Source organism: Artibeus jamaicensis, unplaced genomic scaffold, assembly GCF_021234435.1.
Source record: "Artibeus jamaicensis isolate MK-2021 breed Jamaican fruit bat unplaced genomic scaffold, CSHL_Jam_final scaffold_847, whole genome shotgun sequence".
Classification (NCBI taxonomy): Eukaryota; Metazoa; Chordata; class Mammalia; order Chiroptera; family Phyllostomidae; genus Artibeus; species Artibeus jamaicensis.
The window spans coordinates 861,014-879,943 of record NW_026522057.1 but is presented as its reverse complement, the minus strand read 5'-3'; the positions used below and the strand labels follow the sequence as shown (position 1 = coordinate 879,943).

The 18,930-nt window shown below is 36.8% G+C and overlaps 1 protein-coding gene across 3 annotated transcripts in view; it reads right to left on the bottom strand.

Moving 5' to 3' along the window:
• The window catches only part of IPP (intracisternal A particle-promoted polypeptide), a 37,956-nt gene that overhangs the window by 17,654 nt on the left and 1,372 nt on the right, over nt 1-18,930 (bottom strand). For all 3 annotated transcript variants that reach the window (XM_037149507.2, XM_053660405.1, XM_037149505.2), the window contains 4 exons: nt 17,305-17,646; nt 11,861-12,292; nt 3,362-3,517; nt 2,148-2,315 (listed from right to left, as the gene is read on the bottom strand). In XM_037149507.2, the coding sequence (XP_037005402.1) occupies nt 2,148-2,315; nt 3,362-3,517; nt 11,861-12,292; nt 17,305-17,599 (1,051 nt within the window). In that variant the 5' untranslated portion in view covers nt 17,600-17,646. The remainder of the gene's footprint in view (nt 1-2,147; nt 2,316-3,361; nt 3,518-11,860; nt 12,293-17,304; nt 17,647-18,930) is intronic.

Here is an 18,930-nt window from a genome sequence, read left to right as displayed (position 1 = left end):
TTTCACCTATGCTTCCATCTTGGCGGAAGTCTCTCTCAGAAATAAACTGAACTATTAACTGTGATTATTTCTGGATGGTGTAATTACAATGTAAGTGATCTTTCTTTTTTATTACTTTTTAAAGATTTTAACTTATTTTTTAGAGAGAGGGTGAGGGAGAAAGCGAGGGAGAGAAACATTGATGTGAGAGGGAAACATCAATAAGTTGCCTCTCATATGTGCCCCCAACTGGGACTGAACCCACAACCCAGGCATGGGCTATGAGCAGGCATTGAACCAGTAACATTTTGCTTTCTGGGAGGATGCCCAACCAGCTGAGCCACATAGTTCAGGGTTTTATTTTCTTTCCCCCTCCTTCCTTCCCTCCCTCCCTTCCTTCTTTTTAAAAGATTTTATTATGTATTTTAGAGAGGGGAAGGGAAGGAGAAAGAGAGGGAGAGAAACATCAATGTGTGGTTGCCCTTCAAGTGTCCCCTACCAAGGATCTGGCCCACAATCCAGGTATGTGCCTTAGACTGGGAATCAAACTGGTGCCCATTTGATTTGCAGTCTGGCACTCAATCCACTAAGTCACACTAGCTAGGGCATTTTTTCATATGCTTTGGTTCTAGCAAAATTTCCTACAACAAACCTGAATTACTTTGATAATAAAAATTATTTAAAAATTATATAATGTGAAATCTTAAGATAGCAATGTTGGTCGTATTAATAATAGCTAGCAAAGTCACTGCGTTTTTGAAGAGCCCCCATAAATACTCTGTGGCATTAGGAAAGGGGGTACATGTATGTGCAAGTGTCACAATGGACACTGTGAGCCTAGGTTAAACAGGAGAGTTCATGCAAGGAAACTATCCACAATTGCCAAAATATATACATAAAAAGAACTATTAGAGTTCTAATCAAAGATTATATAGAACTATGGTTTTAAGGCTTAAAACTCTAATGTCTTTGTTGGGATTTTCATATGCACCATGAAATTTATTCATTTGATGAAGTTTTTGAGGGACAATTGTGTCCTCTCCAAAGGATAAAAATAAACTATTCCCTACTGACAGTCTTATAGTCAGAAAATAAGAACATTTTTGACATACGATTTTTAGTGTTTTAGAGTGACTCAGAAATAAAACAAAAATATTAGCCATAAGGGTTAGAGATTAACTACCTTGATTTGTTGCTATAACAACAAAATTATCCAGAAGTAAATATGGATGTTAAGTGTCAGCATTTTCTCTTTACAGCTCTCTGTAATTATTTCCCTCCAACATTCAAATCTCCTTAATTTTATTTATTAACTATTTTATAATTCAGAATATTTTCAGAAAACACAATTTCAATCAAGAAATATATCATAATGTCTAGTTGACTAGTTTTTTATATATCCCACTGTCCAGATAACTAAAAAATTTGTAATGCAGCTTTCAGAATTTAAATTTTTATCATAAATGCTGACCTAAATTTTGATGCCACATTTTATGAATAACTTTTCAGTAAAACCAAAGTATTCCGCCTTATAATAAATCACAGTATCCCTCTAGTGTGAAATATTCAATATCTTATTTATTTATTTATTTATTTATTTAGAAGGGAAGGGAAGGAGAAAGAGTAGGAGACAAACATCAGTGCGTGGCTGCCTCCCATGCGTTCCCCACTGGGGACCCGGCCCACAACCCAGGCATGCGCCTGGCTGGGAATCGAACCCGTCACCCCCTGCTTCATAGGCCCCCGCTCAATCCACTGAGTCACACCAGCCAAGGCTGAAATAGTCAATATCTTATGTTTCCTTTTTCTTTTTTCACTCATTTATTCAATAAATATTTAATAAGCACAACTGTATCTATGTATACCCCGTTGTACTTAGCAATATATATACAAGGCATATAAGAATTCAGTCAACTACCCTGGCTGGTGTAGCTCAGTGGATTGAGCGTGGGCCTGCGAACCAGAGGATTGCAGTTCAATTCCCAGTTGGGACACATGCCTGGGTTGCAGGCCAGTAGGGGACACACGAGAGGCAACCATACGTTGATATTTCTCTCCCTCGCTCCTTCCCTTCCCCTCTAAAGATAAATAAATAAAATCTTGGGAAAAAAGAATTCAGCCAACTTACAGCTAGACTAATAAGGAAAATAAGACATTATCATTATTACCTCCAATGGCGTACACCATCCCTCCCAGAACTGCTACTCCCAGCCCACATCGAGCCTGATGAAGCGAAGACACAGTGGTCCAGTACTGGCTAAAGGTGTCAAAACGTTCGACACAGCTGAGGGCTCTGCTGTCACTCCAACGACCCCCCTGCAATCGAGTATATCCACCTGAACAAAGGAAGGATAGAAGAAACATGGTAGATCCCTTATTGCTAAATATGGAAATGGTAGTAAGGAGAAAAATCTAGCCCTCTCTACATCTAGACATTCAGTATTACCTATTTTACGACAAGGAATAAAGGCTTTAGAGCCTGCCATATATACACATACTATTCCGAAATGTGCCGAGTTCTGAGAGATTATGGCTTAAATGCAATGAGTTAACCACAGTATTCTACCACCTGGTCTTGGTTATAATAGAATATTAGCTAAAACATAAATCTAGGAGCTGGTTACCTGTCTACTTAAAAAAGTTTCATTATGGCTTCTATTAGTGTCTATTTCAATTAAAAATAGTGAGTTGAAACTCTGGTTTGACTGCACATCCTATCATTAAAAGAAGTTTATCATGTACTCAAAAATTACATATTTATACATCATAGCATACATAAAACTATACATTTATTTACATATACATAAATTATATAGAAGGTATTTATATATAAATTATATTATATATAAAAATCTGGTCAATCTGTATATATCTCTCCTATATATATCAAATACTGATGAGGTTTAATGCTTTTTAACACAAAAAGAGGTTTTACTACAGTTATGTGATATGCCTCTGGATTATCCTGCACACCCACACTTTGGAGACCACTAGTTCCTATCATTCCTAATAACCATAAATGACACTGTGAATAGTTAATATTTTTGAGGTTTATCTTCCTTATATTTCACTAGAATTCAAATTTTCAAGTTTAAAGTAATATTTCTTTAGTCAGCTATCGACAATAACTGAATAATCTAAGAACCCAAAGATATAGATCACAGAATAATAAATGTCAGATGAGTAGCTATTTTATTCTTAGATGTGTTCACTGTATTATATAACCACAATTTATAAATCTGTAGCCTATATGGGAAATTAAATGTCTATTTGACACACGTGAATATTCTGACATGTACGATAACAACAAAATATTAAAAGGTTTTGATCCTAAAATCCCTACAATAGAGATAATTTCTATTACTTTTTAAAAGGTTCTTACCTACTGCATACAGGTACTTTCTTGCTTTCTTCCGAGGTCGAACCTTAGATGTCTGCAGAAAACTACAAAACTTGTTCTCTTTGGGAGATCTGCACACCTCACAATATTCTTTCAAAAGTGTTTGCAATGCAACACGAAGATTAAAATCAGATACGCCTAAAGCAATGTTGTAAAAGATAATGTTTAGCCAACTTGTAAGTAATACTGAAAAGACATGCCTACCTAAGGTAAAACACATTTAACAACAACAAAAAAAATCTCATCATCATGTCCTGGCCAGGTAGCTCAGCTGGGTTAGAGGATCCTCCAAATATGCCAAGGTTGTGGGTTCAATCCCTGTCAGAACACACACAAGAACCAACCATGATGGAAACATGCCTGGGCTGTGGGGCCATCCCTGGTTGGGGATCATGCAAGAGGCAACTGATTGATGTTTCTCTCAGGCATCAATGTTTCTCTCACTCTATTTCTCCCTCCCTTACTGTAACTCTAAAATAAATAAAATCGTTTTTTAAAAAAAACAACTAATGAATGCATAAATAAATGGAACAACAAATTGATTTCTTTCTCTCCCCCTCTTCCCCTTCCTCTCTCTTTGTAAATTTAATCGATTAAAAAATCATCATCAAACAATGGTGTTTGTTTTCTACAATACCAGATATTTTTCTTATTGCTACTAAAAAATATTTTCTTTAAATCAAAGGTTTTTAAAAAATATGTTTCAAGCCTTGGCTGGTGTAGCTCAGTGGATTGAGCGCAGGTGAGCCTGCGAACCAGACAATCGCGGTTCGATTCCCAGTCACGGCACATACCGGGGTTGCAGGCTGGTTCCCTGCAGGCCTGTTCCCAGCAGGGGACGCACAAAAGGCAACCAGACATTGATGTTTCTCTCTCTTCCTCCTTCCCTTCCCCTCTAAAAATAAATAAATAAAATCTTTAAAAAATATATGTTTCATAATAGGCAATTTGTAAATACATGTATGAGAATTTCTAAATAAAGATGGCAAGGTGAAACAGGATCACAATTATCTAACAAAATGAAAATATAAAATATAAAGTAGCCCAAAATTCTATACATATAACCTAATAACAAAAGGATATAAAATTATGTCATAAGCTTTCAAAAATGACAGTTAAAGCAAGAAACAAAAGATCTGTTGGAATGAGGTCCATTTCCTAAAAAGACATTGAGCATGATTTTATAGGTTGTTCCTGCTCAAGGGAGCTTGCTTAGCTGAGCAGGTGAACTGGGGATGAAAGTCAACTTGTGTCCCACTTGACAAGCTCTAAGATCCCCTAAAAGGGCACTGCATTCAAATTTGCACAAAGGCCCCATATGTGCTAGCAAGGGACTATCTCTAAGCCTTCTCCTTACATTCCAGAAGCAATATTGAGGAAAGAAGGTCAACTAACAAAATCTTGAGAATTCTCACTAATAACTAATAATTTGGAGAGAGGTAGACTGAGCAGGTAAGAAGCTGCTCATGTACATGTACAAACTGAGAAGTCAAAGACCAAAAACCATAAAAAGTCCCTTAGAGCACCATCAGTAAAGGTAGAGAGGAGCACCAGAGTTTGCCATCTAAGGGAGCACAGTGCTAGCTAAAATCTATGTGAGATGCATGTTTGGCTGGATTAAGTAGGCCCTGACACAGACCAACATCAGGATCTCCTAAAAGAGAGCTCGGGGCTCAGGTCTCCAAGGAAGGACCTCAGCCTTAGCAAATCTCTATTCTTTTACTACCCTCATCCCTCAGGCTAGAAAGAAGTGGTGAGAACACAACACACAGCTCTCAAATTTTAGATGGGAGAACAAAGTAGTTAAACTAAGTTAGAAAGAAAAAACTGACAAAAAATAAACTAAGGTAGAAAGGGTGTCAAGGAGAATTAGCTCTTATATTACTAAGAAAACAGGTTTGATAGAGCTGCTCATGTTAAGCATGAGCAATATATTGAAAAAACAGCAATACAGCTATTAAAATATATCCCAAGAAAGATGACAAAGAGACTGAAGAATTTAGCCTGGAAGAAAACAGCCACCAACAGATACAAATTCCCCATAAATACTTCACAATATAGAATTATCACACATAGAATTATTAAGAATATAGATCCTACAAAAAAAGAGCTCAAAGACAGAATGAGTTACACTGAAAATGAATCAAAGGGAGAACTGAAATAATAGTATTGCAAATTCTATCAATTAGAAACAAGAAACAATACACTCAACAAATCAAATCAGCAATTTGAAATAAAGACTTGAGAAAACAACCGTGAACACAGCAAAAGACAACATATTTTAATATTAGATGATAAATATAAAAGACAAAGAAGTTTCAACAAAAGGATGAAAACTACCAACTGAAACATTAAAAGTATTCAGAGATTTCATTCAGGAAAATTCCTCCCAAATGAATTGAAACTGAACCATTTAAAAGGAGAGGGTATATGACACAGTTTAATAAAAAACAACAAACTTTTACACAAATTAAGAATAATGAAGAAATAAAATGCCATTATCATTTCCTACTAATTTTAGGATATTTCAGAGAATATATTTAGCTTTATATTTGCTTCCTGAAATAACTGGTTACTATTAATTAATAAAAAAGCAAGAAGAGCAATGAGAGCTAATGTTTTGAAACTATGAAACTGTTCTTAGTTCAAAAGCATGCCTGAGTGCTCATCTTTTACGGGTTTATACAAATAAATCTTTTTTTGGGAAAAAAAAGAACAAGGCCTTATAAAGTTTGAGGGGGAGCAGAGAGGAGTTATCACTTATAACCTAGAATATTATGCTCACCAATATTGCTGTTAAATTAAAAATACGTTAGGCAGAAATTCTCAAACATGGAAAGAATTCAGGAAATTTATAACCAGGAGCCCTTCTTGAAAAAAGTACTTTGTGATAAAATCCGCCAACCAAATGATGAATCAAAAAAGAAAATTCAGGAATAAAAAGACTTGTAGATTGCAAAACTTGTAGAGGACATCAAATCCATTTAAATATAGAACAAAGCACAGAACTTACAGAATCATGACTGCAAAAAATCTATACAAAGGTATAAATATTGAAGAGAGGGTAGGAAGAAAAATAAGAATGCTAATTATCTCATTTTTTCTTAGTATAGAGTCTATACTGTTTAAAACTGAAATGCAAAATGAGACTATGATTTCAACTTTCAGTGACTTTCATCTTTTGTTCTTAACTCTATTAGAGCTTTTTAGAATGAGTATTTCTTAGGATAGACATTTATCTGAAATTACCGTATTTTGCTGTGTCTAATGCACATTTTTTTTGCCCATATTTTTTAGGGAAAAATAAGAATGTGCATTATACATGGGTATAATGATTATACATCATGGGTATAATAATCCCATATCTAATGTGCACAAAAATGTGAGTGTGGATTATACATGGCAAATACATAGTAATTATTACTTTAGCTTCTTTGTTAACTTTTAGTGAGATTTAAGTACATTTTTATATTACAAAGTCTATAGAAATGATTCATATTCTTGTAATTTTTCTTTTAACTATTCATTCGACCACATATCCAACCAACATTCAACCTCCTATACAGTGATATCTGAATGTTAATTATAACTGGTTATTCTGGGTGACAGATTTTGGGTGATTTATTGTTTTTTAATACTTTATTACCTAAACTTCTTATAAAACCATGTACCATTTATATTTTTATTTATTTTTATTTTTAGAGAGAGGGGAAGAGAAGGAGAAAGAGAGGGAGAGAACATTGATGTGAGAGAGACATTGATTGGTTGCCTCCCATATACTCCCAACCAGGGATCTGGCCTGGAACCCAGACATGTCTTTGCCAGGAATAGAACCAGCAACATTTTGGTTTGTGGGATGATGCCCAACCCACTGAGCTACACCAGTCAGGGCAAACTATATACCATTTTCAAAATCTACAAATTTCTAGACTTCCACCAAGATGGAGGCGTAGGTGGAAACACTGTGCCTTCTCGCACAACCAAGTTTAAAAACAACAAAGTTTTAGCAACAAAAACACGGTCAAACCACAAAAAATTAAACTATACGGAAGTTCGGCCAGACCAGTAAGAGGGGCGGAGCCAGCGACTGGTGGAGTGGGGTCGTGCAGGAAAACTCAGTCAGACCAACCAAGGCGCGTGGGCAGAGGTTGGCAGATCCCAGCATGGGGTTGCTACAGGCAGACCCAGTGAGGGTACGTGGTGGCTGGCTGACCCCGGTCACATATTCGCACGCAGATAAACCAGTGAAAGAGCGAGCAGTGAGACAGACTGTGCAGGCCCCAGCAGCAGAAAGCAGCAGAGGGGACCACTATTGCCTCTCTTTGACCCCACCCCCCCACATATAGCATCACAACCCAGTGGGCTGGGTGGCCCTGCCCTGGTGAACACCTGAGGCTCCGTTCCACATATGTAACAGGCGAGAACAGACCAAACATGGCTCAAGAAGAACTCAAAGCCCCAGAGCCAATAAATCTAAGCAACCGAAAAATTGCCAATTTATCAGATACACAGTTCAGAACACTGGTGATCAGGATGCTCACAGAACTGGTTGATTTTAGGCACAAATTAGAGAAACAAATGAAGGCTAAACTAATTGAAATGAAGGGAAATGCACAGGAAAGCAATAGTGATGGAAAGGAAACTGGGACTCAATTCAAGGGAGTGGACCAGAAGGAAGAAAAAAATGACCAAACAGAAAATATGAAGAAACAAGAATTCAAAAAAATGAGGAGAGACTTAGGAACCTCCAGGACATCTTTAAATGTTCCAACATCCGAATTATAGGGGTACCAGAAGGGGAAGAGGAATAGCCACAAGTGGAAAACTTATTTGAACAAATAATAAAGGAGAACTTCCCCAATCTGGCAAAGGACACAGACTTCCAGGCAATCCAGGAAGCTCAGAGAGTCCCAAAGAAGGTGGACTCAAGAAGGAACACACCAAGGCACATCATCATTACATTAGCCAAGATTAAAATGAAGGAGAGAATTCTAGAAGCAGCGAGAGATAAGGGGACAGTCACCTACAAAGGAGTTCCCATCAGACTGTCAGCTGATTTCTCAAAAGAGACCTTACAGGCAAGAAGGGGTTGGAAAGAGGTATTCCAAGTCATGAAAGCCAAAGACCTACAACCAAGATTGCTCTATCCAGCAAAACTTTCATTTAGAATGGAAGGACAGATAAAGTGCTTCTCAGATAAGATCAAATCCAAGGAGTTCATCATCCCCAAGCCCTTATTATATGAAATGTTAAAGGGACTTATCTAAGAAAAAGAAGATAAAAAATATGAATAGTGAAAGGATAGCAAATTCACAGTTATTAAGAACCACACCTAAAACAAAAGCAACCTAAGAGGACAGCTAGATAAGGAATGGAACCATAGAAATGGAGATCACATAGAGGATTAGCAACAGGGGAGTGAGAGGAGGAGGAGAAGGGGGGAGAAGGTACAGAAAGTAAGTAGCATAGATGGTAGGAAGAAAATAGATAGGGGAGAGGGCAAGAATAGTAGGGGAAATATAGAATCTAAAGAACTTGGGACACGTGGTCATAAACTAAAGGGGGGAATGGTGGAGGAGGGAGTGTGCAGGGTGGAGGGGAATGAAGGGGAAAATAGAACAACTGTAATGGCATAATCAATAAAATATATATTTTTTAAAAATCTACAAATGTCACATAACATACTTTAACCATTTCAAGGAAGGCTTCTGCCCTCTCTGAATTTTGTGGTAGAGTCTCAATACATTTTTACATAAATTGTCTTTTCTCCAACATGATCAAAAAGAAAAAGTTTCAAACTTGAAAAATACTAAGGCTGCCATTTATTTATTCATGTACCCTCACCTGAAGATGTGTTGTTTTTGGTTTTGTTCTTCTTTTAGAATAGAGAGGAAGGGAAGGAGGAAGGGAGGGAGAAACATCAATGTGAGAGAGAAACATTGATTAGCTGCCTCCCATCCATGTCCTGACCAGGGACTGAACCCACAACCTAGGTATGTGCACTGACTGGGGATAGAACCTGCAAACTTTTGGTGTACAGGACCATCCTCCAATCAACTGAGCAAACCAGTCAGGGCTTAAAGTTGCCTTTAAAAAAAAAAATCCTCCATTTACTTCTCCCTTGACTCTTTGCAGTTTTCCTCCAGTGAAATACCTTTAGGTGGTAACTACTGGGCATGCTTATAACAAACAGGACAAGACTGGACTATTAAAATACTAAGTTGTAGGAAAATATACCCCAATTCTAGGGAATATTCCTTTGCTCCTAGCAGAGAAACTTTTCTTTAGCATGCTGTATCTATGGCACTTGAAAAAAACTAACTTTATCATGAAAGCTTTTGCCTTACTCCTAGATTCTCCCATGACTCATGCAAAAATGTATATCAATAATTTCCCTCTTCTTGTTTTAGTATGAGTTTATGGATTCTTTACCTGTGATTATATCTACTCCAAAAATGTATTTGTAATCCAAATCAACACTCATAGTGCTTTCCTGGTCATTCATGGATGTGCCACAGAGTAGCAAAAAATGTGAATCATCTGACCTGAATGTTCCTAAATGAGACTGAACAAGGTGATACTCTATCTTTTGTTTCAGTTCTCATACTGTAAACAAGTGTCTTTTTCAGATTTAGTGTCATGTTTTTCACATTTTTGGGTTCTTTGTTGGTGATTTTGCTGTTTAAAATGCTTAAGTGCTGCCTAAGCATTCCTAAGTGCAAGAAGGCTGTGATGGCCTTACATAGAAAATGCATGTGTTAGGCTGCATGCAGGTAGGAGTTATAGTGCTTTTGACTATGAGTTCAATGTTAATGTACCAGCAATACATAATAATAAATAGGTGTTTTAACAGAAATATACATAAAACAAGGTTATGTATTGATCAGTTGACAAAAATGTCATGACCAGAGAGTTTAAGAATTTACTCCATATCTCCCCTAGGACCAATGGCTTAGTATTTGCCAATTCAATGTTTATGGCAACTTTATAGAACATGACTGCCATGAATAATAAGAATTTATTATATAGTTGAATTAAAACAGTATCACTCAGAAAACCTACAAAATTCTATTAACACTGTTAAGTTACAGTGGAGAAAAAATAAAAATCCACATTAAACATACTTCACAGAATTACACTTTTAATTCTAAGTATATTTAATTCATAAGATCATTTATAATTCAGTCACATCCTAAATTTTCAAGTGCAGGACAGGAATAAAAACTTCAAATCTTGAGGCCAGGTCTAAAATAGTTGTTAGACCTGGCTGGTGTAGCTCAGCGGACTGAGCACAGGCCTGCAAACCAGAGGATCACAGTTCAATTCCCAGTCAGGGCACATGCCTGGGTTGTAGGCCAGTTCCCAGCAGGGGACACACGAGAGACAACCATACATTGATATTTCTCTCCCTTTCTCCTTCCCTTCCCCTCTAAAGATAAATAAATAAAACCTTTAAAATAGTTCTTAAAAAATAAAATTTAAATACATATTTTTTCTAATATAAAGATAAAAACTATTTTGTACTATGGCGAAAAGCATTTTCAAAGCCTAGAACTTAAAGATGATTCAAAGGCTACTTAGGAGCTATGATATCCTATCAATATAAAATTTATTTTATAATGAGGACTTGGAGGATTTGTTATGTTTAGGTTTTGGTTTTAGCATATACATTTCCCTCAAATGTTAGAATTTGCTGACTTTTTATTTTCTATTTTTTTAATAATTGGCTTTAATTTATTTATATTAATTCACTTTTTATTTGAGAAGGGAAGGGAGGAAGAGAGGGAGAGAAACATCAGTGGGGGAGAGAAACATCGATTGCTTGCCTTTTGTACCAGGAACCATACCACGGGGAAAGAAACATTGATTGCTTGCCTTTTGTACCATACCAAACCAGCAACCTAGGTATGTGCCCTGACACCCTACCCACTGAGCCACATGGGCCAGGGCTTTGCTGACTTTTTAAAAGTGTCAAGATGCCTCACTGGTATTGCTCAGTGGGTTGGAGCATCGTCCCATGCACTGAGAGATTGTAGGTTCGACTCCCAGTCAGGGCAAGTACCTAGGCTGCAGGTTTAGTAACCTATCAATGTTTCTCTCACATAGCTGTTTCTCTCTCTCTCTCACTTCTTCTCTTTCTGGAATAATTTTTTTTAAAAAGTGACTAGGAAATCTTACACTGAAAAAATTGATATGATCAAAACCAGCAATATCTCAGCTCTGTCAGTAATTTTATCTATAACACTCATTTCCATTAGTACTTAATCTCAAGAAAGGTACATAAGAATTTTATTAAAATAAAAGGTAGAGATATGGAAATACTACTGTCTACCCACAAAACCAAAAGTATGTATCTTGGTATACAGTAATCATTCAATAAATATCTGCTATTGAACTGAAAAATAAAAACACAATCACATTTCACACAGAAAAAGCAACCAATTAATTGGCTAATATGATATGCAACGACAAAAAAATTACCTTCTATATACTTTAAAAGCCTCTGAGGGGGTAATAAGGGGAATCGAATTGGGTCTAGTACTTCCACCACATATTTTTTTCTCTTTCCCAGATCTTTGAGAATCCATTGCATTGCAGCTAAGAAGACTTGGTATTCATCCTCAATGCTAAGCTCTTCACTTCTCAAAACTTTGATCAGCTGATCTTTCGTAAGTGCCAGGAACTCTTCCCCACTCTGAACCTCCAAGAAATGGACATGAATGTAGTTTTCTGTGAATTCCAAAAGATCATGGCAGGCAATTTGCTCAGAGAACTGAAAGATCCCAATGCAGTTCAGTGGATCAATTTGTCCTTTCAGAAATTCACAGCAAAGATTAACAACTTCAGTCAACTGTAGCATGTCTGCTGCCACGATCAACTCCTGGACATTATTCACACTTATGTTCACTACACCTAGGGAAACAGTAAGACAAAATAACCAGTACAGTAAAATAAAAACAAACATTAGGCTTATATTAAAAAAAACATTATATTTGATTCCACTAACTGCTAAGTAAAAAGCAACAAAGAATTTATAGAAAGGGCACAAAACTTAAATAATAATGTTAACCTAACATTTACAGAATGCTTACAATGAACCAGACACAGCATTAATTGCTTTATACATTAATTTAACCCTGACTACAACCCCATATAGTAAGGTTTTTTCTTCTTATTTTTGTATTAAGAAAACAAGTTAAGTAACTTGTCCCCAAGTCACATGGTTAAGTGAGTTGAGGGTAGGGACTGACACCAAAACCTGTGCTTTTAACATTGGGCTATATGAGTCTACCAAACATTTACTTAGGCAGTGGGGAAGGTAAGAGAGGGTCTCTATCTTCGATTATGATAAGTGCCATACAAATGTTAATTTTAATATTAGTTATAACCAAGAGTCTATAACATATGATAAGTTATTAATACTTCACATTTAAGTAACTATATATACCACTTTCTTTCCAGATGGCTTTGCTTTCATATATTTACATAATGACTTTGGAACAACATCAGTCAATTATATTTAGAAGGAAAAAAGAAACCACTGCAATTCTCCTTCCTTATAGGGATAAACTCTCTATTCAATTTTGTACTTTCCCTTTATCCCTTTAATTCCCACTCATTTCACTAAATTATTAGCCTAAAATTTGTATTCTTAATTAGATTTATAAAGTCTGTTGGGGTGAGGCTTGCTCCTTCTGTATTTCCAATGCCTAGTCCATACTAGGTGCTCAAAAAAACTTGTTTTGAATAAATGAGTGGCCAAAGCAATTATGGTAAGAGGAAGGATATGGCTTGTTGAATGCAAACTGGGGGTTTTCCAGAAGTATAAGAAGTCGAATCCACCATGGGAGTAAATGGTAGTGACTTCAGGGAAAACTGAGATAAGACTTACTTGAATAAAATGAGAACTCACCACAAACTTGGAGAAGATAAGATCGTGGATTGAACTAAGGGGGGTGAATGACTGCTACTGGATGAAGCTGTTACTTCAGAGTAATAAAAAGAATGCCCTCCAACTTAATAAGGTTTTATAGATTACAAAATGTACTTTTACAAGTATTAAAATTTATCTCATTTAACCTTCACAGGAATTATAAAGTGCTACTATCCCTACTTTACAATAAGGAAAATGAGGCTCTCACAAACGCACTTCTATTTTGTAAATACATTATCTGCATTACCTAGAAAACTCTCCGAAGGCAGAAGCCATGACTGTCTTATTTACTTCATATCCCTAGTACCTAGCTCAAAAAGTATTCATAAATATCTGTTGAAAGAATCAATGAATAATTGACTAAAGCTAAATGAATTGCCTTATATCACACAGCTAATTAGTGGCAGAGCTAGATCACAAACCAAGGTCATTTGATTCTAAATGAAGTGTATAAAAATCTAAGGTAAGAAATATCTGTTAAGACCTATTAGAATTGTGAATGGTTAATAAAGATGCATAGAGCCCTGGCTGGTGTGGCTCAATGGATTGAGCACTGGCCTCTGAACCAAAGGGTCGATGCACATGCCTAGGCTGCCTTGCCAGATCCCCAGAATAGGGGGCATGTGAGAGGTAACCACACAATGATGTTTCTTTTCCTTTCTCCCTCCCTCCCCCTCAAAAAAAAAAAAAAAAAAAAAAGCAAAGACAAGTCCAAAGGGGAGAATCAACAAAACAACAGATTTTGCTGCCCCCACATCTCTCAAAAAGGAAATGTTATTACAGTGAAATCAAAGAACATGTTTCTTTTTAAAAACTAATTGTATCAAAGACTACAAAGTTTCCTGACCAATAAATACCCAAAATTCATTTTCTTTTTGTCTCTACTAATAGAACCTGGAGTTTGGGTGGCAATTGTGCACAGCTGAAAATTACATTTCTTAGCCTCTACTTGCATTTTTTGACTGAGTTTAGCCAACAAGATATAGGTGGCAATTATTGGGTATGTTTACCAGAAAAGCTTAAAAAGATAATAGATTCAGATGGCAGACTCTTTTGCTTTTTCCTCTTCCTTCTTCCACTAGTTGGAGCTCAGAGGGCATGACATTAGAGGCTATAAGCTAGAGATGGTGGAGCAAATTGTTAAAAGAATAATGGGACACCAATGACATCATAAAGCCACCATATCAGCCTTGGAATTACTACAGATTAATTTTTGTGAAAAAGTAAGCAAATTCCTATCTTATTAAGACACTTTTATCTTTTACTAGCAACCAAAAACTGTTCTTAACTGTTATACCAATTTTAGCCTTAAATGTCAACATTGTATAATGTTATTTCCCTGTAGATATGCTCAGTAGCTTTTACTTCTCTGGGTTTTACCATTTCTTACTTTTTTGATGGAAGTGCTAATCACCAGCAAGCAATATGACAATGATGCCATGAACATTCTTTCACTATACATCTCTTCTTGTTACTATCAAACAACAGAGGCAGAATAGACAGCTTGTGGTATTGTTTTTATGTAATTCAACACTAATTCCTTTGGGTTAATGTGTTCATTTCTACTTTGCAAATATGAGAAGCAAGGTATTTATGAAGCAGTTTTCAGCTCACACAAGTCACTTAGAAAAGTGAGATCAAGAATCTCTCATGAGCCCTGGCTGGTGCGGCTCAGTGGATTGAGTGCCAGCCTGTGAACCCAAAAGTCACCAGCTCAATTCCCTGACAGGGAATGTGCCTCAGTTGAGGACAGGTCTCCAGCTGGGGCGTGCGAGAGGCAACAGATTGAAGTATCTCTCACAAACATTGATGTTTCCCTCTCTTTCTCCCTCCCTTCCCCTCTCTAAAACTAAATAAATAAAATCAACAACGACAAAAAAACAACAAAAAAGAAACACTTTTTCAGGCCACATAATTATCTCCTTAAAAGAAGGCATGGCATGTTCTCAAAATTAGACCAAACAGTCTTTGTTTTCAAACTCTTTTTCCTGATTGTAATACATATTCACTACAGAAAAAACTTTAAGGCAAAAAATACAAAGATTAATATGAAAATCATACATTTTCTAATATATACTATTAATACTTTATTATATATTTTTTGACTGTCCTAAATTATTTATTAGGTAAGAATTTTACAAACCTGACACATATTAGTGGTAAGCATGGAGCTGGAGAGTACTGTGCCTTCTCCAAGCTGCCGGGCAAGAACCATCAATAGTGTGGTGGAACTTGTGGCCTTTTCCAAGGCCATGGCTCTTGTGGCCCACAGATATCAACCCTCTCGTCCCCCTGTGCTTGTGGACAGGTTTGGTGATCCACTGGGTGTCAAGATTCCTTCTGATGGCCTTATGGAACGGATCAATGAGGATAACCTCAAAGAATCTGTACATGGAATCTTCACCAACCCAGTAAGAATTCAAGACTTTCAGAGCCCCACAGTGGCACCCAGCTTGTTCCTCAGCAACAGAATGAAAAGGCTTTGGGCAAACTTCAGCTGGTCAACACCATGATGGACAGGCTTGCCATAGGTCATACCCTTAGGATCAGGGCATTTGTGGACACCATGGCACACACGAATCTGATATATGACATAACCTTGCTTGGCCTTGTATCCCAGGTTACGTGCTTTATCGGGCCTGGTGGGGTGGGGGGACCCTGTGGAGTGCAGAGAGCTGGCAGTACTGCCAGCGGTGCACCCTGAGAAAGAAACACTGGAAGCTGAAATAATTTTAGAACTGTATACATGTAACTATTCCTTAACTGTTAAGGAGTTGAAATTATATTCAGCCCTTTGAAGGCAACCGGGAGGCTAATGTGCCCCCTGCCCACCCCGTGAAAATGAGTCTGACACCCCTGGCGTACCTTATGGCTGTGGCCAGGTAGAAAGGAAGAAACTTTCTCCCTATTCTATTTCTTTCAAATCTTTGTTCTATGTATATTTATCTATTTTGTATATCATATGAGGCATATTTTATACATAGTTCTGTGTGGATTTTCTATATCATTAAAACTCTTCAAAAACATTTTTAAAAGTTTTGATTCAAATAATACAGGTTTCCACCTGGGGTGTGCAAGAGGCAACAAACTGAAGTACCTGGTTGAAGTACTGGTTGATTATAAACACTTGAGAGAAAAAAACAGGAAAAAAGGAGAAATAAGAATTTTTCATATTCCATTACCTAGGAGGTAAACATCAACCCTGGTCTTTTTTTCTGTGTACAAATACACACAAATGGCCCTGACTGGTGTGGCTTAGTGGGTTGGGTGTCATCCTGCATACTGAGGGGTCGCCAGTTCAATTCCCCATCAGGGCACATGCTTGGAAACATACAGGAGGCAACCAATTGATGTGAGAGGGAGAAAAACATCAAAATCATTTATTTTAAAAGAGAGAAGAAAGAAGGGAGAAAGAAACATCACCAGTTGCCTCCCATACCCCTAACTGGGGGCCTGGCCCCACAACCTAGGCATGTGCTTTAATGGGGAATCAAACCATCAATCTTTTTGGTTTGTGGGACAATGCCCAACCAACTGAGCCATACCAGTCATGCCCACACACAAATGATTTTTTTTAAGACAAAACTGAGGTGGTATTTATATCCATATTTTCATTTAACATATTGCAAACATTCTTCCATGATAGTACATATTTAAATCATTTGTGAAATGATTTAAAAATCATCTAAAAATATTCCATTATATATACATGTATCATGATTTTTTTAAACTATTTAACCTACTGAGGGACGATTAGCTTGTATTCAATTACATACTATTATAAATAATGTTATTATAAACATCCTGGTACATAAATGTTTGCCTGTATCACTAATTAGTTCCTTAGGATTCCTAGAAAAGGAATACAGAGTGTCAAAAGATACGAACTTTTCAAAGACTCATAATAACATATTGTCAAATTATGTTTCCATAGCAGTACATGAGTGATTGCATCATTCTCCACTTAAAGCTAACGGTTCACTTAACATACCTGTGTAAATGAAATCTAGAAGTATTTGAAATATTCCAGCTTCAATTCCTAGAATCTGTACAACATCTTTTGAGGACTCTTTCATTCCTCCAGTGAACAAGGCTGCAAAGTAAGGACTACTGGCAGCCAGAACCAGCCGATGAACTTTAAAAGTTTCCTTCCCAACTTGTAGCTGCACATCACAGAAATGCTGTCCATTTCTCATTTTATTGATCTGGGCCAAGATGAGTTGGGCATGTTTATCTGAGGAAAAAGAACTATCACCAGCCTTGGGACAGCCCTCATTAGCCATCATGATGATTAATTAATTTAAAGGACTGCAGCCCATAATCTGGTCCTACCCTGAAAAACAAACAGAAAGAGACCAAACATATTTTTGTATTTAACAAGTCTTCCACTCAGATACATATGAAACATTCCCTATCCTCAAGGGTCTTATTAAATCTACTTAGGGACATAAAACACACATGAAACAACATGAAACAAACAAATAAGGACTCAACTGTGATACCATTTCTAGGGTTTCAGAGAATGGCGTAAATAATGGAGTCTAAAATAATTAGAGGATACTTTACAAAAGACCTGAACTGGTTACTGAAAGATAAAAACTATGAGGAGAGGGCATTAGCCTTTTTGGGTACAATAAAGAAAATAAGGAAAGATACATATACAGAAAGAAGTATTTGTACACTGCAGTAGGAAAGCATACATTGCAGCCAGAATGAAACTTCAAGAAGCAACTGTAATCAGGGCAACTATTTGCTTAGAATCCTTCAATTTGTACACTTCCCTTAGCACGCAAACCCCTTCAAATCTCACCCCTATCTACCTCTCCAGTCCTATCTCCTATACTCCTCTTTTAACTTAATACTCCAACAAAGCCTAACAATTTGCAGTTCTTTAAAGTGACTCTTTCATGGCACCCTTCCCAACCATTTCCTTCTAGATCTTTGTTGTAATTCAAGACTGTTCAAACATAATTTCCTTTAAGAACTCATCCCTGTTCCTTTCTCCTCTGGGTTTGGTTCCCACCCTATGCTTGCCCGTTTTACAGCCTATATCACACTCTATCTGACTGTCAGACAGTCTTATCACCCTACTCCCTACTCTTTCTCTCTTCTGATAGTTCCTTGAAAGACAGCCCCTTAAATGCAGGGAGTATCTTTCATAGATATAGCACAAGAATCTAACATATATTAGGTTTTCAAATGTTTGTAAAATGAATGAATACAATGAAAAATAACAATAGCTTGTGTTGTTTCTGTTAAATTCTGATAGCCTTTTCCACACATTATGACAATTGGAATTCTCACAATAATTAATTGGCTGGAAGAAAGGATACTGTTACTCAAAATGAGAGAAGGAAACAAGCTCAGCTTCCCAAGGACACAGTGTTAGTGGAATGAGAATCAAAGATATAATGCAAGTTACTTTTTGACTAAAGAAACCATGTGATTCAGGAATATGAGATAAGGCGATGAAGGACGGGAAATATGACTAAGGTTTTGTAATGTAAGTGTCACGGAGAATTGGTAATAAGGCTGACAGGAATCACGTGGGCTGATGTTAGAAAAACGTGGGTAAGTTTATTGCGTCCACAGTTACCAAAGTAAAAATGACTAAGCT